At 35.6% G+C, this 25,925-nt stretch overlaps 1 protein-coding gene across 1 annotated transcript; it reads right to left on the reverse strand.

Annotated features, from left to right (window-relative positions):
- Positions 1-1,658: 1,658 nt before the first annotated feature.
- LOC129263180 (phosphatidylserine synthase 1-like) lies at positions 1,659-25,341 on the reverse strand. Its single transcript, XM_054901101.2, has 13 exons — positions 25,113-25,341; positions 21,850-21,941; positions 20,930-20,974; positions 19,519-19,637; positions 15,748-15,906; positions 13,031-13,182; positions 11,679-11,738; positions 10,372-10,453; positions 9,367-9,479; positions 7,905-7,970; positions 6,521-6,620; positions 4,577-4,639; positions 1,659-3,914 (listed from the first exon to the last, which is right to left on the reverse strand). Exons 1-13 carry the CDS (start codon positions 25,277-25,279, stop codon positions 3,756-3,758), a joined length of 1,377 nt encoding a protein of 458 aa, XP_054757076.2. The 5' UTR covers positions 25,280-25,341; the 3' UTR covers positions 1,659-3,755.
- Between the last annotated feature and the right edge of the window lie 584 nt (positions 25,342-25,925).

The raw sequence follows: 25,925 nt of genomic DNA on the forward strand, positions 1-25,925 counted from the left end.
TATGTACAACACATAAGTATATTCTTTTTTCCTGTATGCAGCTAAAACAGCAGAAATAGAAATTGAAAAACAAAAAAATGACTATAAACTACCTAGAAAAAAAAGGGGGTGGTATCCTGATAACCAAATTCATGTTTAACTCCAGACTAACTATAATTTTAGTCCACACTTTTATGGAATACAAAGTTTCATCGCATTTCTTCAATATTCATGACCAATAAAAGTTCATTAAAATTCATTGTGAACTTAAACTCCCCTCAGTTCATTTCATAAACATAATTCATTTTCAACTACTTTTCACCATCGATTGATTTATATTGAGATGGCAACTGGCACACCATAAAAGTGTTGTCTAACCTCAGTTTACCTAAACAATAGCTATGAGAATACCAACCAACCGATGGGTGGTATTAACAAAATTTGTTTTAATCTACAATATGGACTGTTCAAATTTTGTGGCATAGGTATGCTATATTTTGCATAAGCACTGGGCATGATCCCTGATTCCTGGTACAATGTGTGTGTGTTGGATAAAGTGTGCTTAACAAATGGACTAATGCAGGTTAAGGCAAATTCTTCTTACAAAATCTACATTAGCCCATTGGTCAAAACCAAGACAGCAACCACCGTGCAAAGCTAGCACATTTTACTAAACACATTCATTCTTCATCAGGAACTACTGGATCATTCTAAAGTGCATATGTGCTATAAAATGAATCAAAACTATAATTCTACTCAATGGCCCATATTCTGAAGTCGGGTTTAAAGTTGTGGTTTAAGTATGGACAGCCAATTGTTACATAATTACAAACAGTAGAGATATCAAACTTCAGCTCATTCGGCTCTCAAATCATTCATAATTGTGTAGGAAGTATAAATAGATGATTGTCTTCACCATCGATGAATCAGGAAAGAGCACAGTAAACATAAGAAACATACAACTTAATAAAAAATTTGATACTTTTGGCTCGCCATACTTAAACCACAACTTTAAACCTGAGTTTAAGTTAAACCCGACTTCAGAATACGGGCCAATGAATTAACCCCCCCCCAAAAAAAAAAAAAAAAAAAAAACAGCATTTGAGTGGATTATAACATTTTAAAGTGTATCATACGGAATTGGCAATCTCCATGCCAACATCACTAATAAACAAAAGTGTTGTGCAATCTTAGTTTCTATTAGTATACCATCATTTCTACTAGACAAGGTCGGCCCACTATGTGATCAGTAAGCATATCCTACTTCTTTGGTGTACAAAGAGATCAGGCATTTATACATGTATAAGGAGCTGCATCATTCGACCTTTGACCTGCTGGCTACAATCACATTCTTGACTGGTACTTTAGTGTAATGAACCTATTACACACAAACAATGTCACCATCCCTCAATATTATTTTAGTTAGCGAGTGGAAAGTAATTCCCACTGGGTACCCATTTAAAGGGATGGTCCAGGCTGAAAATATCTATATCTAAATAAATAGAGTTAAATTCACAGAGCAAAATGCTGACAAATTCATCAAAATCAGATAACAAATAACAAAGTTATTGAATTTTAAAGTTTATCAATACTTTGTGAAAACAGTCATATGCACATCGTCATGAATATTTATTAAATGGGCTGATGATGTCATATCCCCACTTATTCTTTTGTTTTTTATCATATGAAATAAGGTTTATTCAAAAAATTTCTACCAAGAACTAAAACAATTTGATTGACAACTTAAGTGCATTAGTTATTTATTGCCACAACTTATTTCATCATAATTGAGACCCATCATTTACACATGTATGGAAAAATGAAATTATGATTTCAAGTAATAACATAAGAAACATAACATAAGAAAAAGAAAAGTTATTTGTTCTCAAATTTTGGTGGAATTTTCAGCTTTGTGCTCTGTGAATTTTACTCTATTAAGATATAAATATTTTCAGCCCAGACCATCCCTTTAACAACTGGGTAGGGAGTGGCAATTTGTAGATTGATGCCTCGTCAAAGAACGTTCGGCCACGGTGAGGTTCAAACAAACAACCCTCTGATTACAAGAGTGTCAGCACCACACCACTATGCTTCCTGAATGCACCATGAGGAACCTATCAAGAATGGCTCCTTGTCCAGATTGGTCGAATGTTGATACGTCATTGGTTTTGCAAGTAGACAGGTTTTTCTGTATTTAGCACACCACTGCCATTGCTTAACAAAATCTTTTGCCCATACAAACAGATGGGGCTCATATAAAACATGTCATATCAAAGGGGAAATTTCTGTTGTGAGAACGAGGAGAACACTTATTTTCAGCTTTCAAGTTCTTCCCATGTTGTTTAAGGGGACAATCCACAAGCTCGATCTGAAACTCTAGGATAGGAATCGGTTGAAATCGGAAGCAGAGTAATGACATTGTGAAGAGAAGTAACAGCGGGCATTTTATTAAGATCGGCGTGATCGGCTAAAAATTTTGAACATGTTCACAATTTTGTGCGGGAAAAGCGTAAGCAACATGTTGCAAAGTCGTGGGTTGAGCATAATCAGGTCTTTCCTGGCGTACTAACAGCGGCACGCTGACATGATAAATCCCCTGTTCCTTGGATAATTTTTATCACTGCATGATATTTTTCGCTGACTCCCGGTAAAATCGTTCATTTTTCCTCGATCCTGCCGGATCTGAATGTTTGTCAAATCGACATAGTGGAACAGGAGCTCTGGGAAGAATATGCAAGTAAAACGATCCAATGCAATGGATTGCTTCTCAGACATACACCCTCACAGCATCCAATGAAATGTTTGGGCTGAACGTTTACGTGTGTAGTCCAACTCATGCATTTACGTGTGTGCAGCACGTGACATTCAGCAGACTCGAGTCAATTTCATGATTTTGATCATTCTTAATTCTAACATCATACACTAATTCCTGGGGACACTGTAGTCATAATTTCACCATCACTATGAGGCAGTATCATCCATGATTCAATCTTGTTACCTGGGCCCCGTTGTACAAAGAGTTACGATTGATCCGATCAATCGTAACTCTATGGAAATCCATCAGTGTCATAATTTTTTCTACAGGAAATTTGCAAAATGTCCTTTGTAATCAAAGGAGAACACCCCAAATTGTCAAGAAATCAATGAATTTAAGGATATGCATTCATATCTAGAATTTTTTTTTGAACAAACATGCATTTCATATGTTGACTTTGCTGGCTTGCCATAGTTACGATTGATCGGATCAATCGTAACTCTTTGTACAACGGGGCCCAGGAGTCTGTTTCATAAAACTTGTGATAATAACAAATTTGCAATAACAGTTTAAAGCTACTCAAATCAGTCCAATTGATTGGCTGAGAGTAAACTCACTCTTAAACAAGTCTTCATGGAATGGGACCCAGGAGACTAGTTCATGAAAACTCTCAGCACTGACAGGTGGTCATTCTCAAACAGATACCGTAGTAACAGTCAAACTTTGCTTCTCAGCAAGTCAAATCCAAATAAAGTTGTCGGATCTGGGGGCGCTTCATGAAAGGACTCGTTGGGATGTTTTATCCCGTTTTATACAACAGTTACCATAGTAACAGTCACACTGCACTTCTCAGCAAAATCAAAACCTAATAAAGCTGTAAGACCTGACCACTCGCCGGATGAAACACATTGATGAAAAACCTCCAAGAGCTGACATTTATCTTGAGCCTTAGTATTGCATATATGTACATGTAACATCTTGATGGAATGGGGGCATTCCCACCAGCCCTAGAATATACCAATCACGACACCAGCTTTGCAGCGCTCTGGACACGCCTCCTTGTATTGTATTGATGGGTGGGGCTGTCACCTTCGTAACCATTGGATACTTTTGAAGGGCTGGTCGGGGCCGATACAGACTGCTGGCTGAGACGGCGGAGAGCTAGAGGTTTTGCCGATTCCTATATTGAAAAAAAAATATTTAGAAAACGATCAATATCTTGAATTGTTTCCATCACAAAAATGGTCAGTTTAATTTGGCTTAACATAGATCTAAGACATTTGACATCAAATGAATGAAATAGATCTTTGTAAATAAAAATACATATTTTGGTGGCCATATATTGTATGTTGTGGGTCCATTATTGTAGTATTTTCCAATAATGTATAAAGTGAATAATAATGTTAAGGATGATGATGACGATGAATATTATGACGATGATGGTGATGATTATAATTTAATAATGTGCATGTATGTTAAATCAATTTCTTAAAAAAATTGTGCAGCACAAATTTATCAACATGCAAAATGAATAACCAAGATTCACAGATTACGAATAAACTCCCAATAAGTCAATGATCCATTGGTTCGTTGACCAAGGGGTGCTTCATAAAGAAAGAAGTGTGATTTAAAGCCCTTTTTTAATTCTGGCATGCATATAATATTTAACATGTAGCGCACATCCTCCGAGTATTATTTGACCAATGCCGTGATGCGTCATATACGGTACATAACTGGAAATTTGAAAGCATGTATATCATGCGTTATATCACTAACAGAATTTTTATTGTCCCAATAGATATGACATGGGCAATGTTTCCTGTATATATTCATTCTACTTACCACAGGTTTATGGACTTGATAGTACCACCAGAAGGCCATTAAGCAAAAGAAGACAATCGAAAGCTGATGGATAAATAGTAGAATGGAAAATAAAAGATGAGAGAAAAACAGATTATTATTACATTCATGATGTTAATAGCGATTTCTTATATCCATTTTTATGTGCAGGGTTCGTATGGGTTCGTTTTTTCATTCCCCTTGTTTTGGTTAATTGTTTTCAAACTGAATACTTATTTCTTTACTATGTATATCGTATTTTAAAAATATTTTATGGGGAAGATAACTCGACAAATTTGTATTTTTGGTTCTTATAACTCCCTTTTATTAATTTATTGTTTAAGGGTAAACACATGGACACATATTTATATGAAAGAATTGAAATTAAATTAATATTTACCATCTAAAACCTAAATGTCTGACCCCTATATTTAGGACTTGGTGTGATGATGCCATCACTGACAGCTACATGTTAATGAGGTATGGCCAATTCTGCACAAATCCTAGAAGAGTGCAATATCGGCCCTAATAAGTGGAATATTTCTTCTTGTATTCCATGAAATAAAGCCATCTAATATAATGATCCTTATCATCTTTCCCCCTAAAAATTCATTGAGTAAATTGTCACACTTAGTTTATTGGGCACCACTTCAAAAAACCATAGATCAGTTGTTTGGTCTTACAAATGCATCTTACATGTAGCTCTATATGACATCATTTAGTATCATTGCGCATCGCATTGCTTATTGCGTGCGTTGTATATTTCAAAATACACATTTTCTGTCCATCATCAAAACACCTTATATAGGGAATAATCAGCACATTCTATAATTCAAAAGTTATCAATAGATAGGCACAACACACTATATTAATTTTAAAGTGGAAGTTCACCCTAACGAAAAGTTTATTTTAAAAATAGCACAAAAATAATGAAATATTGATGAAGGTTTTAGGAAAATCCAATAAAGTTTAAGAAAGTTATTAGAATTGAGGTTCTTGATTTGTGATGTCAGATACATGCAGCTGCCCCATATGTCATATAATATAAAATGCATAAACTAAATTTTTTTATTGTTCATGATGACTAAAAAATTTCTTTTAAAGGGATGGTCCGGTCTGAAAGTATTTATAGCTTAATAAATAGAGTAGAATTCACTGAGCAAAATGCCAAAATTTCATCAAAATCGGATAAAAAGTAACAAAGTTATTGAATTTTAAAGTTTAGCAATATTTTGTGAAAACAGTTGTAATGAATATTCATTAGGTGGGCTGATGATGTCACATCCCCACTTGTTCTTTTGTATTTTATTATATGAAATTAGGTTTATTCAAATTTTTTCCTCCAAGAACTAGAAAAATTTGATTGACAACTGATTTAGTGCATTAGATATTCATTGCTGCAACTTATTTCATAATAAGGGAGATATATCATTCACACGAGTATGAAATAATGAAAAAATTATGATTTTATGTAAAAACATAAGAAAACGGAATGTGGGGATGTGACATCATCAGCCCATATAATGAATATTCATGATGACTGTTTTCACAAAATATTGCTAAACTTTAAACTTCAATAACTTTATTATTTGTTATCCAATTTTGATGAAATTTTCGGCATTTTGCTCAGTGAATTCTACTTTTCAGCCCGGACCATCCCTTTAAGGTGTGAAATACTTTATCTGTTGATATATCAGAGGTACAATAAAACACATTTTTCAATATTTTTAGAACATTACATTTCATTGATTTTATTCAATTCATGACACATATGAAGCTGCTTGCATGTGATGCCACAAATAAGAGGGAAAAAAATGAATAACTTTTTAAATCTTTGATGGGTTTTCCTCAAACCTTCACCAATATACATTACTATATTTTTCTGATATTTTTACAATTAATTATTTTTCAGGGTGAACTTCTCACCTTTAACAGAATATTCATTACCTGTATTGTTAACCACATTAGGATGTTTAGAATGAGAGTTTTCGAGAACACATCTTGCCCATGCTTGATGCATATCATCAGCTCTATCAAACTGTATGCACTGTATAAAGAAGAAAACATTTCACAAGACAATAGATCTCAATGGTCAGGCCCCAAGTTATATCTCGGATCTCTTGAAATTGAAATCCCGATCTCATGACCATTACCTTCGTGGCCCACAAGATACACTCACACAGCCAGTACCCCCACACAAGACTAATGAAACACTAGGAGATACTTTCTAATAGTAATATAAGCTATACAACTATGGAACAAACTTCCCCTCAGCATTAGGAATTCAACAACTTTACATTATTTCAAATTAAAATTAAAAACTTTCAATCCCAATAGTATGTACAGCATGTGGGAAGCTCTTGCAGTGCAATAGAATATATAGAAATAGTTATTGCACTCTATAAAGGCAGATTTTTATTATCATTATTATTAATCCAGCATTTCAATTGCATTAAAAACAATACAAGACCTGTTGTTACAAAGCATGTTATACCTTTCAAAAAGGTCTCAATGCAGATCAGGAAGAATACAGAATGAGTGAAAGCTGCTAGTAGTGCTATGATGATATTATTATCAGTTAAATGTTTTAAGTGCACATTTGAATTGCCCTATTGTATCAACATGCCTTAAATTATGAGGGGTGTTATTCCAGAGTTCTAGCGCTGCACGTGCAAACCCCCGATTACCGTAAAACCTTTGTCTTAAGAACAGGTACATTATATAGTGATCTTAAGGTTTGGAACAGGTTCATAAAAAACACAAATACACAGAAGTTTAAACAGTTGATAAGTATACACTAATTCCATCTGTCTTCTAGGTTATGAGGAATGGTAGCTATGTGATAATTGGCATAAAACTGATTAAAAGATTTTGGATAATTTATTTCTTTTTTCAAAATACACAAACAGCTAACAAGAATTCATACAGCATTTCCATTCATTTTAATGTAGGATAACAGAGCCCTCTTGATTGCATGCCTTGCTCACCAGCATCAGTCCGTGGCTGGGGACCGAACCCAGATTTTGGATAAGACTAAGTGAAAGTAACCTGAACGATTACATAATGACATGATACGAGACAGAATTGGCTGACACCATGTTGGAATAGCTAAAAAAAAAAATACAATCAACACAGGGTGATTGTACAAAGTGTCAATTACGGGTCAAATTTATTCTTTGTAGGTCTGCATTTTTTAACTCCAAATTCAAACTCAAATTCGTTTATGATTCTATGTGGCATCAAGGCTAAGACAAAAATAAGCTTAGTTTCAAGACAATCTTAAGTAATGTCAGAAACATTACATTAAATATAGAACAGTCTTTATACTTACAGGAAAACCCATAGGTGTGTTCCCGCCCGTTTGCAGTATGGATCAGTGACATAGGTATAATATTGCCTGCAGAGGAAATCATAAGAGATAAATACTCCAGAATGAAAAACAAAATCTCAATAAAATCTGCATTTTCTACCATTAAAGTATGATAAATCCTTAAATACACTTCATACTTCTTATTTTACGTTAAAAAAAAGTTCACTTTTGTAGAACTATGTAAGCACCCTACAATAACACAGCATAATAGCCATGGTATCAGCAGAGCAAGTATCAGAACCATGTCATGTATAATATATCCATATTTTTTATTGTTCGAAGTAGACACCAGAAATGAAATACTCTGAAATTTGTTTTGCCCAATTGATCATGGGCCCGGCAGCCGCTGTGCAGTGCCAGATCGACGAGGCTCTATTCCTTTTAATTGTTGAACGCCAAACAGGGTAGCACCAACTTCCATCTTTTAACGTCTTTTGGTCTGACGCGGCCGGGGTTTGAACCCCCGACCTCCCACTTGTGAGACGGACGCTCTACCAACTGAGCCAACACAACGGTCGCCGGTATATAGAAAAATAATAGAAAATTAACTTTGACCTCTTTCTTTAATGTTGGAGAAAATATTGCATAAATGAATATCAAATGTATATGACCTTTGAACTCTTGCCTGATTTCGAACTGGGGAGCGTTTATGGAAAGGACTTGTCGGACATTTTGTCCGAAAAATCCTGTTTTATCCAAAAGTTACCATAATAAAACAGTGCCTCTCAGCCAACCAAATTCTATGAAAGATGTCAGTTCTGACAACTTGTTGGACAAAAATGTTGATAAAATGCTCCCCAGGACAGGATGTACATACATAGCCAATTGACCTCACCTTGACTTTTCCTCCGTTTTTTTTCCCCAAGCGACAAATGCAACAGTAAATGTCCGACATGGTATAAAACTATTGATTTCTCGACGGATCGTCTCTGCTGTGTACGTGGGTGTGTCCTACTGACATTTTCACAATGGAAATCAAACATCACGTGACCCTTGACCTCTTAACTGACCACAGGTTCAGGTGAAGGTGTGTCCCAATGACCATAACTTGACCCCTTACCTTGGAAGCGTCGTGGTGTAGCAGTTCTGACTCTCGCCTTGTAATCAGAGGGTCATGTGTTCGAATCCCACCATGGCCTAGCGTCCTTTGGCAAGGCGTTAATCCACACTTTGCCACTCTCCACCCAGGTGTTAAATGGGTACCCGGTAGGATGTGAAAGCCTATATGTATTATGCCTAGCAATGGAGTCTTGGAACTCTTGTTGGAATGCTCCCCAGGGAGTGGAGAAGGTGCATACATTGTATGCGGGCATGCAAGGATCCGATGACCGGGGTAATAATATGTCTGTAAAGCGCTTAGAGACGCCGTTCCGATGTATAAAGCGCTATATAAATGCGGAATATTATTATTATTATTATTTACCTTATCGTTGGAGCCGTGGATGTAACAACAATGAATATCCTGATGATGCCGAGCCAATGGTCAGCAGGAAATTTGTAAATGTGCTTCAAGAAAAATGTGTTCAGCTCGACCAGCTGCAGAAAGAAGGATATAAACAATCGTCATTAGATATATGCATGCTAATAAAGAGTGCAGCGGGTAATTCCTAGAAGCGCTTCAAGAAAATGAAAGTTAGTTTAACCAGCTGCAGAAATAAGGATATAAACAATCGTCATTAGATATATGCATGCTGATAAAGAGTGCAGCGGGTACTTCCTAGAAGCGCTTCAAGAAAATTAAAGTTAGTTTAACCAGCTGCAGAAATAAGAATATAAATGATCATCCTGCTAAATAGTGCAGCGAGGTGTATTCTAGAAGCGCTTAAAAAAATAATTCTTCCTTCAGGAGCAGGTATGAGATAATTTGTCTGTTGATATAGCAAAGATATAGTAAAACCATTTTCTTTTTTTTTTAGAAAATGGCATTTTATTGATTTTTTTATAATTCAATATACAGGGGAAGCTGCTGGCATATGACATCACAAATACAAAAATTGACATTCTTATAACTTTTTAAATCTTTGATGGAATTTCAATCAAACCTCCACCAATTTTTTCTTATAATTTTTACTGTTATTTTTAAGATAGACTTTTTGTCAGGGCTAAATTCCCCTTTAACCTAATTTCTTGATATCAAAAATTCAATTCTTTATCGAGAACAAATGACATTATGACCATTGCACTCTTTTCAGAGCTGCCAACCTAAAGAACATTTCAGTATTTTAAAAGCTGAATATCAGTACAATGGTGAAGAAATCAGTTTTTTCACAGAAATACCACAGAACACATTAAACTGAAACTTAAGAAATCTCTATTTTGCATGAAACCATCAGTAATCTTCTCATTATTCAGTACAAATTACTGAAAATCAGTACTATTCGGCAGCTATGATTAAAAAAAATGATCAACACATTCAGCAGACACTCACCTGCGCAACGCATTCAATGATAAAGACAGCCAATACCCGCTTGAGAGAAGTATGAGGTTCCAACCAACGAATGGGTGTCCAACTGCCATGATAAGAAAATGCAATTTGATGGGGTTAAATTATTCTGAAGAATAGAATTATCTTATCAGGGGCCCATAACACAAAGCTTCGCAATGATCGTAGCACATTATCAAATGATTGATTACACCGACTACAATGTACAATCAATCATGAAAATAAAGCGTACAATTGCTAACTTTTGTGTTACGAGAGCCTGGACTAACCACATGGCGAACTATAAACCTCTCACATGAGATGAGATATCTAGTCAAATTTGCAATATGATCAAAGGTGGGAGAGCTCTCTACCCTCCCCCACAAAGCACAAAGTGATACTGTGTCAAACGTAAGTTACATGTACGTAATAACCTGATCATGATCTTGTGATTTTTTAATAAAAGCAGTTGTTTGTCATTGGGTAGGTGACATTATTTGCATATTAACACAAATGTATAGTGTGCAAACAGGGATTACTTTTCCCAATAGGATACCTGCACTGCACAAAGAAAGAAGGTTTTACTTGACAAAATACAAGTTATGAAAATGATATATGCAACATTTATATGGTGGGTAATAAAATGTTTTTGAGTACGTTATACATGTACTACTACTTCAGTATGGCTCTCACGATCAGGTGCTCAAGAATTTACAGAATTTCTTACTACAATCCATTTACTACACCTGAGTAGATAGTGGCAAATGTAGATAACTGCATTGCAAAAGGACATGCGTACTGCAGTGGTATTTGAACCCTAGACCTTGTGGATCAAAGTCTGGAGACTTATCCACTGAGCCACAACACTATTACACTAAACATCAAATCTTTTTAAATATCTTTTCTTTTGGATGACCATATCTTTTGCGTTTGACCTTTTAAACAATCAAACTCTACATTAACGGCATGAAATAAATGAAATTATTCACCGTTTCCTTATATCTCAACTGTCCTTTTCAGTACTCTACCAATACATCAACATCTTAAGTCCGTCACATAGCTCCATGCAAGCCTTGCATGCGACTTGCAGGTGACTGTGATACCTGCAGGTTGCCGCAGGTCGCCCGCATTGACAGTATCTCATACCTATCTCACACGTAGTAGCCCACAGGAGCGCAAGCAAGTATGGTGTGCACGCAGAAAGGTTTTGAACATGCTCAAAGTTTTGTTGCGAGAGCTGCGGGTGATTGCCCGCAACTCACCCACAAGCCTTGCATGGAACGTTGTGACAGGACCTTTACCAGCTCACTCACCTCGCTGGTGTAAATTGGAGAACAGCCCTCTTGATCTTCCCAGAGGTAGAAGGAATGTTTCTAGGAGGTACATGTAAAAGATAAGAACACAAAATGATTTGTAATCATAGTACATTTCTTCATTAATTTCATTGAGTTTCTTTTCAACTTATCAATAAAATACCAAACATATACAGTGGTTCTAGAAAGATAGTAAACCCTAAATATGTATAAACATTACTAAATTTGAGGTACAAATATTATGATTTAGTTCAAATAATTGTTACAATTATGAATGACATTATTTGGGCTAACCCCGATTAGCATTTTGCTATTGTGTTACAGGTGTAGCTCCAATTACCATTTTTTAATTTGTTTATACTGTTTCATGTACTTCCATATTTACTGCAATTATAATGTATCAACTATTCAATTAAAATTCATAATATCTTTGTATTGTCCTATTCATCCCTATTTACAAGTTTGTTTTTTTGTTTTTTTGTTTTTTTTTTGCAGCAGGATAACAATAGTTTTTAATAGGTGAATGAGGTATCAACTGGCACTTCATTAATGTGTGGTCTAAGTTAACCCATGTTTAAAGGACAAGTCCACCCCAACAAAAAGTTGATTTGAATAAAAAGAGAAAAATCCAACAAGAATATCACTGAAAATTTCATCAAAATCGGATGTAAAATAAGAAAGTTATGACATTTTAAAGTTTCGCTTAATTTCATAAAACAGTTATATGCACATCCTGGTCGGTATGCAAATGAGAAGACTGATGACGTCATCCACTCACTATTTCTTTTGTATTTTATTATATGAAATATGAAATATTCTAATTTTCTCCTCATTGTCAAGTGATACAACGATTAATTCCTCCCTGAACATGTGGAACTAGCATTGTTTAATACTATATGGTTCAGTCAAGTTGGTCCTTACTGTCAAATCTATAAAAAAAGGAAATATTGTATAATTCAAACAATAAAAAACAAAAGAAATAGTGAGTGATGGACATCATCGACTGAGTCACCATGTTGTGCATATCACTGTTTTGTGAAAAATAAAGCGAAAATTTAAAATGTCATAACTTTCTTATTTTACATCCGATTTTGATGAAATTTTCAACGTTATGCTAGTTTGATTTTTCTCTATTTATTCAAGTCAGCATTTTCCTGGGGTGGACTTGACCTTTAACTAAACCATGGCTATAAAGAACACCATCCGGGTCCCGTAAAACAAAGGTCAGCGATTGATCGTAAGCTTGATTTTTACGATTGATTGTACATTATAGTCAAGCAATCCATCGCAGAAAAGTGTTCTACGATCATGGCTAAGGTTTGCATCACAGGCTCCAGGTGTGATCATCTCACTTGATGCTCTCCCATCTGAATTCGGTCATCTCCAGTCTCCTGCAGAGTTTCATCCCGACCCAGATACCGAGGCCGTTGCACACCAGGATGTCCAGGATGATGGCATCCCACCAACACTCTGCAAAGTTGGGTAGCAGGTGGATGAAGAAGAACTGTGTGTGTTGGGGAAGACAACAGAAGTAGAATGAATTTAAAGTGGGTTGAATCTCTTTTAAAGTTACTGTATTAGATGGGTTACAATAAAAAAATGAAAATCCATATTTCATTGTTTGAAATATAAGTCTGAAAAAGAAATACTCCGAAAATTCTTTTTGCCCAATTGACCATGGGCATGTATGTTCATATGTGTGCTCATTTTAATGTGTGCGTCCATTTCCAATGGTGACGTCATCGAAAATGGAGCTAACTCTCTGTTCTCAAAACAGATAACATTCACCTCTTCTTTTCTTTCAACCAATCACATCAAAGGAAAACAATCCTGAAGAAATACCTAAAGCAAACCTTTATGAATATTCATGTATTTGCCGATACACTTATTTAGGCCGACTTTTTAGGAAGAATAAGTCTCAAATTATAAGGCGAATTTGAGGCATTGTTTTGGAATAAAATAGTGTATTTTGAGGAAAAAATACAGGGTTTTGGGAAAAATATCACAACTTTCTAACCATAAATTTTGGTTGAAATGTTTTTTTTATAATATACGAACGAGGATCACTATTACCATATCATAACACAAAAACGTCTCTACCCCTTTTTTCTCTGATATCCAGTGATCCTCAGATATGGAGGAATTCAGAGCGAAATACTCATTCCATCCTCCCAGTCACGGGCCACTTTTCATCATTTTATGATGGCAATATCAGGCCCAAAGAACAATCTAAAAAAAACAAGTGGAACGCCTCTGGCAGTCTTACCTGTATCACGCGATTCAATATAGCAGCAGTGCTGACTTTGAAAAGTACTATAAAATAATTATTCACAAAATACACAAATATACATTCATATAATGCTCCAATACTACGTTCATTGACATTTGACCTTGATCATGTGACCTGAAACTCGGACAGGATGCTCAAAGATACTTGATTACTCTTATGTCCAAGTTTCATGAATCAGATCAATAAACTTTCAGTTATGATGGTAATTCAACAGATACCCCCCCCCCCACATGGCCAAAGTTCATTAACCTTTGACCTTGGTCATGTGACCTGAAATTCGCACAGGATCTTCAGTGATACTTGATTACTCTTATGTCCAAGTTTCATGAATCAGATCCATAAACTTTTAAAGTTATGATGGTAATTCAACAGATACCCCCAATTTGGCCAAAGTTCATTGACCCTAAATGACCTTTGACCTTGGTCGTGTGACTTAAAACTCAGGCAGGATGTTCAGTAATACTTGATTAACCTTATGGCCAAGTTTCATGAACTAGGTCCATATACTTTCTAAGTTACGCTGTCATTTAAAAAACTTAACCTTCGGTTAAGATTTGGTGTTGACGCCGTCGCCACCGCCGCCGCCGTCGGGAAAAGCGGCGCCTATAGTCTCACTCTGCTATGCAGGTGAGACAAAAAACAACAACGACAGAGTGAAAATTTGAAATTCAAATCACACATGTATGCTAATCAACGGTAATCATAAGTTCACATTAATCAATATTTTTTTTATTTCAAAATGTTTCTTGGGGTTAATGCATGAATCCAGTATTCTGAGCAGTTAAATTCAAATTCCAGCGGTATGCCATCTAATGCACTTTTAGGTTCGTCGACAATGCAAACCCAGTCCCGCATCGAAGGACGGGGAAAGGTTTTCGCTGCTTTTACTTCAATGTGATTGCAATGTTGCTTGGCTATTATAAACGTTAGGTAATATTTATACTGAGTGATTTTCATATGACTGGAATTGTTGAAGTCCATTAAATAGCCAGATCAATTTTTTTTTTAATGGGGACATTGCATTGGGGGTATTCTGTTTCGAGGAGGGTGTCAATTCAAATTTTTTTGTTTTAATCATCCTTTCTTGTACAAATATAAACAAGTAAATGTCTATTTAACTAGCATAATTTGGTAAATGCTGGCCTAACTGGGCTCATTTTACTTTTTAAAACCTTTGGCTTTGAGAAAATTATCTATTTAATTTTAGGGCTTCTACGGTACAGGGGCCTTTATTATTATAACAGATCTACAGATCTCGACATTATATAATCATAATTAATTCAGCATTTTAGTTTGTTGATGCAAAAAGACTCATCTATTTAACTGTGGTGGTACAGAATATTTCTTTTATTGATCACATTCTCCTATTTATCAATTTAATTAGGCCTGTACAAGGATTTAAAAAAAAAAAATTTATCATGGCTGATAAACCGGGGATGGTTTTTAATCTGAAGGTTTTGCGATTCAAGAACTAGGTCAGCAGTTGACAGAGATCGATTCTTTTAACTAATTCAAATTTTTGCTAACCATGGTGATCCTTTTTTGGGGGGGATGCGGTTCGGCCTCTAGATTGAGCCAATGTATCTGATCATTTATAAGGATCAATTAAGCAAGAGTGTGTTTATGTTTTACGAAGTTCAACTAAAATATGCTGTAAATATTTTTGACATATGGGCCTACATGTATATCACAGTTAACAATGAAATCTGAAGGCTTTATCTACATTTGCGAAAATTCAACCCTTGTCTTTGACTGATGATTAAGAGATATATTTCTCACCTCTGTGATCTCCCAAGTGACACTGATGATCCAGCACAGGACATAGCTTCTCATGAGAAGGGCCTTGATTACCCAACCTCCAAAATGACTAAGAGAATACCAGTCAAAATGACCCCACAATCGCTCTAAAGTGACGTCAGAACAATTCACAGCATACTCCTGTATGGATTAAAGATACAGAGTTAAAGACATTGTTTCTCATGAGAAAGGCCTTGATCACCCAACCTCCATAATGACTAAGAGAATACCAGTCAAAATGACCCCACAATCGCTCTGAAGTGACGTCAGAACAATTCACAGCATACTCCTGTATGGATTAAAGATACAGAGTTAAAGACATTGTTTCTCATGAGAAAGGCCTTGATCACCCAACCTCCAAAATGACTAAGAGAATACCAGTCAAAATGACCCCACAATCGCTCTGAAGTGACGTCAGAACAATTCACAGCATACTCCTGTATGGATTAAAGATACAGAGTTAAAGACATTGTTTCTCATGAGAAAGGCCTTGATCACCCAACCTCCAAAATGACTAAGAGAATACCAGTCAAAATGACCCCACAATCGCTCTGAAGTGACGTCAGAACAATTCACAGCATACTCCTGAATGGATTAAAGATACAGAGTTAAAGACATTGTTTCTCATGAGAAAGGCCTTGATCATCCAACCTCCAAAATGACTAAGAGAATACCAGTCAAAATGACCCCACAATCGCTCTGAAGTGACGTCAGAACAATTCACAGCATACTCCTGTATGGATTAAAGATACAGAGTTAAAGACATTGTTTCTCAAAGATACAGAGTTAAAGACATTGTTTCTCATGAGAAAGGCCTTGATCACCCAACCTCCAAAATGACTAAGAGAATACCAGTCAAAATGACCCCACAATCGCTCTGAAGTGACGTCAGAACAATTCACAGCATACTCCTGTATGGATTAAAGATACAGAGTTAAAGACATTGTTTCTCATGAGAAAGGCCTTGATCATCCAACCTCCAAAATGACTAAGAGAATACCAGTCAAAATGACCCCACAATCGCTCTGAAGTGACGTCAGAACAATTCACAGCATTATACTTTCTTCGGAAAATGAATTCTTTCAATGTTGATAGAATTTTGTTAAAGCTTTTCTACAAATCAGTGATAGAAAGTGTTATGCTTTTCAGTTGTGTTGTCTGGTTCGGAGGGTGCAGACAAGAAGACATGAAGAAATTGCAGAAAATAGCCAATTGTGCTGGGAAGATTACTGGAGAAGTGGCAAATGTGACCAATGAATGCGTTCAAGCAATCTTGAAACAGGCCTCACAGATCATACAAAATAAGGACCACCCCCTCCACTCATGTTATATTCAAATGCGATCTGGAAGGCGGTATAGATCAATGAGGGCTCGAACATCGCGTTTCCTTCATTCTTTTGTGCCGCTCTCCATTCGAAAATACAACGAACAACTTCAATCAAGCCTGTAATCTTGCCACTTCGTCAGTCACCTACTATATTCTCACACATGTATACAATTTACTAATATTACCCTGATACTATCGACTGAAATGAAAGCATTGAATGAGCAATTGTCTATTTATAATGATGATTATGATAATAATGATGAATGATAATGATGATAATGATAATTAATAATAATAATAATAATAATAATAATAATAATAATTAATAATGATAGGAAAATTACATTAATGATAATAGTAATAATAATATTAATAATAATGATAATGACAATGATAATAATGATATTGAAAATAAATAACAATAACAATAATTAAGAGCAAAGTTGTACCGATTTTGAGTGAAATTATTTTATATTATGTATTTTCCCCTTATTTGTATGACTGTATGTAGTTTGTTGTATTTCTTTGTATGTTTTTTTTCTGTATATCCTGTAATAATGATAATGATAATAGTAATGATTGATTATTGATAATTGTAATAATAGAAACAATATTAATAATAATAATAATAGTAATAATAATAATAATAATAATAATAATAATAATAATAATGATAATAACAATGACAATAACAATAATAATAATAATAATAATACAATTAATAATAATCATAATGATAATAATAAGATTGATAATAATAATAATGATAATTATATTAATAATAACGACGATTAAGAGTAAAATGTTACCGATTTGATTGAAATTATTCTGTATTATGTATTTTTCTTCAAATATGTGTGATTGTATATATATTCTGTAGAATTTATCTTTACGCTTTGTTTTTGTATATTTCTGTGTATATGTAAATGCCAACAAGAATATTTTCCTAAATGGACAGAATAAAATCAATTCTCAATTCTCAATTCTCAATTCTCAATTCTCAATACTCCTGAATATAGATTAAAGATATATGGTTAAAAACATACATGCATTTGGCTTCTTGCCAGAAGGGCCTTGATCACCTAAACTAAAATTTGACTTCAGTAGAGAATACCAGTAAAAATGACCCCACAATAGGGTCTGAGGTGACATCGCAACAGTTCACAGCGTTCTCATGAAGAGATTAGATATTAAGTTAAAGTTGATTTGTGAGAGTAAATATTGGAAAGATTGTCTTTACCCTAAAAAGTTCAGGGAGGGGGTTTAATCAACTCCCCCCCCCCCAACATTTTCTGTGACCATTCCATCGGCGCAAAATTATTATTGAATTAACTTTCAAAAACGACTACAGACCTGAATACATTTGATTGATATATAGTTCACACAGTATGCAACTGTATGTAATATCAATAAGTGTTACGTATCCCATACCGGTAGCGAAAATATACATGACCCAGTATCCCATTGACCTTCTGACATTAGTTTTATACAGGGGATTGAAAAGAATTTGATAGCACACAGGTCACAAGTTTAAATTACACACTCTTACCCATACAACAAAGGCATAGCCAAGAGGGGGAGGGGAATGGGAGAATACTATACATGTGTATCTCAACTGTGGAAAAATTATTGCTGTGACAAATCTACTACCCTATGGGGCATTTAATGAAAGTTGTCAGCAATGGTCAGCACTGCCAGTTTCAGTGAAATCCTTGGTTTCGATTGGCTCAGAAGATCTGGGCCCCGTCTTACAAAAATTACCATTGATCCAATCAATCGTAACTCTATGGAAATCCATCAATGTCATAACTTTTCCTACAGGAAATTTGCAAAATGTCCTTTGTAAACAAAGGAGAACACACCAAATAGTCAGGATATTGAAGAATTAAAAAATATACATCATATCTAGAAATTTTTTGAGCAAACATGCATTATATGTTGACTTTGCTGGCTTTCCATAGTTGCGATTGATTGGATCAATCGTAACTCTTTGTTAGATGGGCCCCTGGCCTCTAACTGTTACTATGATAACTGTCAGGGAAAGAAGACTTGTCAGTGCAGACACCTTTCATGAAATGGTCCCCAGGTATAAATGTTTTATTTAGCCACAATTCATTTCATGAATCACAATATCAACAGACCTGCCAACCTTCTACAACCAAAAATAGTATTCTTAGAAGGAAAAGAGAGTCTTTTTTGACAAAAAGAGTATTTTCAAAAAATTTGTCTCAACATAACAATCGCCAGCCTATTGTAGTGAGATCTGTGAAAAACATGTGAAATGACTCTACTTGTGCTCGTGAGCAAGAATTTACTTATCTTTTCATGCAACAAGTAATAGAGAATGCACAAATCAGACTCTAAAATCACATCCATGTATCGAATTTGACATTTTCCATTAAAAAAAATTTAATATGCAAACCTACCTTTTCTGGTGTGTTATATTCTTGGAGATCAGGAAATATCCATTGAAGGATTTTCATCACGTCCTGATAACTTTGGAACAGGAAAAAGATGAGTACTAGGAGATACATGACAGTGATTCCTGTAAATAAAATGAGAAAAAGAAAATTACAGCATTACAGACTAAATAAAACCACTATTTGAGAATTAACATAAGAGTGTCAAATCACAGAGTATTTTTAACAATTACTTGTTTAGAAATTATGCAATTTAAATATACAAATCACTACTACACTGTAGAAATTAGATGATGAATTTATTTCTTTAACATATACATGTATATCCAAGTCCACCGCACAGTCACACCCACACAAACACACACCAACCCACATCCATGATTCTAAGCATGAAAAAAAAATTATTTTCAAAGTTAGAGTTCTAGATCTATAATAATTTATTAGTAGTAGATCAGACTCTCTCCCTATATTTTTATATGTATTTATTCATTTTGTTTATGTATTTATTTCCTTTTTTATTTTATTTTTTTTGAGGGGGGGGGGCATTATAAATGAAAAAAAAGTCATTGACTTTTGTGTTTGTGATGTTGTATACCGGTGTCTAAGTGTGTTGTGGTGTCAAAATCTGATTTACCCTGAATAAATACACCTGGTGCTGATGATTATTAAAGAAAACTGTATCGTGATGGTGTGCTTTAATATTTTAATAGGTAATGACCAGTATTAAAAAATGCAAAAATAGTGATAAACTTGGGCTCCTTAAAACCCTTGCGGGCTCCCTAAAAAAGTGCTTGAGGAGCCCGGCTGGCTCCCTAATAAAAAAGTAAAGGTCAGGCCCTGTACAGGTAAAGAATTTTTTTCCTGGGCTAATTTTCACAACCAATTTCTTAACTGTTAAATCTGCAATATTGGATAAGCCTTAACACTGCAGTGAAAAGGGAAATTTGGGGGTCACTTTCTGAATTTTCCACTGCTCTTTTGAGCATTTTTGGAAAAAATCACCCCGAGCCCCCTGGAAAAATGTTTTCCCTGCACTACTTTCATTGCAATAACTTTGGATGATCAATGCGCATAATTTTGGATGGCCTTTGTGATGTAATATCAATTGTGCTTCATGATTATGGTAGATGCTCTTATAAGAATACTTATTTTTTGAGCTCCCAGCAACCAATATCACAAAGTATATATATTTGTTTTCAAATATTTCACTAAGTGTGTAAAGAAAAAATTCTAAAAATGGAATACATCTGTCACTAGACCGCATCTCTCTTACCTATACTACACCATATTCAACTCTAAAGCATACATTGCAACAATGTATAACAATGCGTTGAGAAATGTAATGCAATATTTTAACGTAATGATGAAGTAGTTTTCAATTAACTAAATATAGAATTCAAATACAGCGAACACATACCGAAAAACACTCTCCATATCGCAGGATGTGGTCTGGTAAAAGGACCTGCATGAACAAACCAAAAATAACTGTCAGGCACACAAGTACATATCTATGATTGATTTCCTCGCACTGCAGATTTCACCCGCAAAAATGAAGTACATTCATATACAATGGCCCGTATTCTGAAGTCAGGTTTAACTTAAACTATGGTCTAACTGTGCTAAAAATATGGGAAGCCAAAAGTGTCAAAGTTTTTATTAAGTTGTATGTTTCTTATGTTTACTGTGCTCTTTCCAGATTCATTGATGGTGAAGACATTCATCTTAATATACTTCCTACACAATTATGAATGATTTGAGAGCCAATTGAGCTGAGGTATGATATCTCTACTTTTAGTGATTAGGTAACAATTGGCTATCCACACTTAAACCAAAACTATAAACCTGAGTTTAAATTAAATCCAACTTCAGAATACGGGCCAGTGAGTCCCACAAAAAAAAAGAAATTTAATTCAGTGTAATTTTTTGTTACCATGATCATAAATTTGCTTCATGAGCTGTAAAATGAATAGAAAAATATGCTTCTCTTCTTTCATTTGAAGCCCATCTCAATGTTCATAATGCACGCATGACGGAGTTAGAACAATGAAAAGAGGTGTTAACAAATTTTCCGCAAGTGTATGATTTAAATATCCATCTTTTCTTCTTTCACATGAGAACTTCTGTGTAAAATATGAATTATGTATGGTCAAGAAAAAGATGTGTGAAAACATGCTTTATTTCTACTTATTCAAGGGATTGTTGAAAAACAAGCATATTGTTTTCCAAAGCAGCAGAAAATGGGCTAAGGCGAATGCTGTCCAGGCAGGGTAAGGAAAACCTTGTGTTGTTAACATTTATTCTGAAATTAGCTATGACACTCAACGTGCAAACACTTACCATTAGGAAAAGCTAGAACACTGATAATGAGGAAGTAAAAGGCGGCATGACACAGTCCTCTCCATATATTCTGCTCAAATCCATCAGAGGTACTGTTATCAGAGAAAAAGCAATAAGGTAAATAAATATCGTCACCCTTAAAAAAGTACTATAGAATGCCTCCGACAGTCCCATCTGCATAACACAATTAAATAAAGCAGCAATGTTGACTTTGAAGAATTGATATACTAGTACATGTATATCAAACATTTTCTCTTACATTCATACATGTGACTCATTAATACAAGGCCATTCACTGCCAAGGCTATGGAGGCCATTATTGGCCTTAAACAATTTTGTTACCCTTTAAAATCTTTCCCATTTGTGATGTAATATTAAAGAAATATGCTCTATAGAATAGTGGCCTTGCCCTTAAAAATACTGAAATCGAAGGCAGACAATTTGATCTAATATTCATAGTAAGAATACTCAACAAGATATCATTACAAGCTTCAAAGAATAAGGAAAATGAAACAGGATACCCATAACTAATCAAATTTGAAATGAGGACAAAATATTGATTTTCATTCATTTTGTGGGGATAAAAACAGTGATATTTTATCATGTGTGGAATGCAAATACAGAGCTGAATACCGGTATGTCAAAATGGTCACCTTTTTTCTATAGTACTCTATTACATTAATGAAATGAATCAATCCTCCCCCCCCCCCCCCCATAAAGGGGAAGTTCACCCTGCAGAAAAGTTTGTTGTAAGAATTGGAGGAAAATCCATTAAAGATTAAGAAAGTTATTAGAACTTTGAGATTTGGATTTGTGATGTCATAAACGAGCAGCTGCCCCATATGTTATGTAATATAAAATGCATGAATTTCATTTTTGAATGGTTCCTGATGACTTATTTTTATTGTCTTCATGATCGGGTGTGAAATTATTTTGTCTATTGATAAAAAAAAAGTACAGTAAAAATCATTTTAGATTTTCTGAGAAAATGACATATGATTTATTTTACCATTTGAAATGTAGGAATGCTACACGGTGGCATCAAAAATCACATAATTAAAATGATAACTTTGATGGATTTTTCTCAAAGCTTCAGTAATATTTTTCATTATTTTTACTGATATTTTGATAATAAACTTTTTGTCAGGGTGAACTTCCCCTTTAAATACAGTAAAACTGGGTTTGATTCCTATAGAACATGCTGTCATCATTTATTATGATAATCAATTGTTATTGTCAAGTTTCTCATTCCGACACTGCTTAACTTGACATGCTTGGCTTTGCCGCAGTTTTGATATGGACTGAAGTTAGCGACCAAAAGATCTGCCTGCAGCAGCTGCAGCTTACCCATTTGTTCGCCGTACATGTATGTTTGCATGATTTTGGTCACAAACTGCAGTCCATATCCAAATGATGGCAAAGCGCGATGCCAAGCGAAGCAATGTCTGACTGACAATGCGAACAATGACATGTGACATGGTGATCGGAGCCGAAATACAGTCGTTCCCGAACACGATATTCCGAAAATCGGTAGCCATGAATATGTAGACTGATAAATAGGTCTATTTCTGTCAGGGATATGCTCCGCTGAGACTTCGTCTGGCTCCGCGGCATCCCCTCCTCCGTCAATAAAATGACGGACGTTGGGCTCGTAATGGTGGAGCAAACAACTGCCACCTAACTACTGCGCTTTTGAACCCTCCTCCATTACTCCTAAATTTTGCTTTTTGACTGGGTAAATGGGAAGATAAATTTATATTAAATACATACAGCTTATAATTACAACCATTCCAAAAAATAGCGAATTTTGATGACAAACAGATCAGGATCAGCCAGGTTCTTCATTGATCTCTCAATCACCGTCAGCGCAGCTACAGTACAGCTGAACGTACGAACGCGCCAGCGGATTGGCTGGCACGTCCGTTCGCTCAGCTGTAGCTGAGAACCTGGCTGATCCCGATAATAATAATAATAGCCATTTATATAGCTCCATCTATCTAAAAATATTCTATTCCAAGGCGCGTTGTTATAATTACTATTACCCGGCCTTAGCTCGAGCTGCCTTTCAGCGCTCATGTATTCAAGGAAATTATCTTGCCAGGTACCCATTCACCTCACCTGGGTTCAGTGCAGCACAATGTGGATAAATTTCTTGCTGAAGGAAATTATGCCATGGCTGGGATTCAAACCCCAAAACCCTCTGTTTCAAAGTCCGAAGACTAATCCACTGGGCCACAACGCTCCGATCTGTTTGTCATCAAAATTTGCTATTTTCCAGCATATTTTTCAGAAAGGTGGTAAGCTGATTGTATTTGATACAAATTTATCTTTAATTTATCATTTCTCCCTTTTTCCCCCGTCAAAAAGCAGTCTTTATTTTCAGTCTATATAAAAAGAACTGTACCAAAATAAAGATCAACATTCCGTTTTGGCCTGAAATGCACCAAAACGGGGAAAAATCAACTTAAAAGGAGAAAAAACAGTGACTTACTTCGGCTGTCCCGCAACTTCACTTCCCTGTTTTATCCGAGCTTAATTATGGCCATTGCGTCCCTGTACAGATCGAGCTACATACAACTTCGGTCTCTGTATTTGGTGAGTGGAGCCAACGGAGTTCAGCAGAACAACCAACATAACAGAGACCAAAGCTTTTGGTCTAGATCTAGATTCTGTGTCTCGATGGACCTTCATCCATATAATCAAGGTAGATCTAAGTTAACTTAATCTAAGTGCATAATTTATTTTTTCCCCTTTTATTTGGAGTGCTATTGCCTATTGGCTATTGTGACCCCATTCTACCCCATTTTGGAGAGTACCCTCTGCCTAATTATTACACGGACGAGTCCAGGGGCCGATTGCAAGGACCGTCTTTTGTGTCGCCCATTTATTATGATGCGCCATGTGAAACACATTTTAAATAAATTACCTGCAAACATATTTTATTCATCTGTTAAAGTAAACTAAACAAAATCTTTGTTTATAAAATGATGTGATAATATTATTATCAGGAAATTGTATACAAATCGATTAAATTTAAAATGCTAGCTAACAAATTTCATTTGTTTATCATACATTTCAGAAAAATCCCGCATACAGCGCATCATAAAAGATGGGCGACACGAAAGATGGTCCTTGGAAAGACCCTTTCGTGCAATCGGCCCCTGCCCTGGGCTCTGCTCCGGCCCGCGTTACTGACCCATACCGAACCGTACCAGCGCCCGACAAGCAGCTGGTTGCATACAGCAGTGCAGCGACACACCTACCCAGCAAATGCAAAGTAAAACGTCCCGATCACAGCCACAGAAAGAAGAGTAAGAGTGTGTGGTTTATAGAAGAATGCAAGTGTGATGTCCTCCACTTCTTGCTCATTGATGAGACGGAAATGATCACTAACTTCTGAACTAGAGCGTTTATGTCCCCTTTTTGCCATTTTTCACTCGTAAAATTGTGACTCCGGTAATTGCTAGTCGATGAATCCGCGTCGGCCGGAATTGCATGCGTGACGACGTGCACGCGCACTCGGCCTCAGGCCGGCAGAACAGCGGCCGGTCGGGGAAGGCGATCTCAGTGGCTTTTATTTTCTGCATTTATTTTTCAGCATATTTTTCCAGATTTTTTTTTTTTTTTAGATTGGACTTAGACAGCTGCCTGATCGCCATTATTAGTCACAATTTGAATGTTGATAATCATGATCAAAACCCCGAAAAAAAAGAATGGCATTATACTCTCCGATCCGCCCTTGAATGGCTTTATACCTCATACCTCGACACCAACCCCCTCTCTCTCCCTTTGTCTCCCCCGCCTCGACCCCCCCCCCTCTCTCTCTGTCTCTTAATTTCTTTCTTTCACTCACACTATATCCCCCTCCTCCTGGCCCCCTCCCTTGTCCTCATCCTGACATTTTAAAACATCTATCCCCTCAACCAGGGGTATTCTGAATGTCATATTTTTCTTATTTATCTTTTTTCACTTTTTCCTATGCCTGGCGCATATATTTATAACTTGCGCAAGTAATACCAATGCACTCTAAAAAGATAAGAACAAAATCTGAAATTCATCATGATGCAAAATAATAA

This window comes from Lytechinus pictus, chromosome 1, assembly GCF_037042905.1.
Source record: "Lytechinus pictus isolate F3 Inbred chromosome 1, Lp3.0, whole genome shotgun sequence".
Taxonomy (NCBI): domain Eukaryota; kingdom Metazoa; phylum Echinodermata; class Echinoidea; order Temnopleuroida; family Toxopneustidae; genus Lytechinus; species Lytechinus pictus.

Coding starts and splice junctions, on each gene's coding strand:
- LOC129263180 (XM_054901101.2), bottom strand. CDS start 25,279: ATGGCAAAAAGGGGACATAAACGCTCTAGTTCAGAAGTTAGTGATCAT. Junction 15,907..19,518: donor AATATAACACACCAGAAAAG/GTAGGTTTGCAT, acceptor TAATCCATACAG/GAGTATGCTGTGAATTGTTC. Junction 11,739..13,030: donor TTCAGATGGGAGAGCATCAA/GTGAGATGATCA, acceptor TGTACCTCCTAG/AAACATTCCTTCTACCTCTG.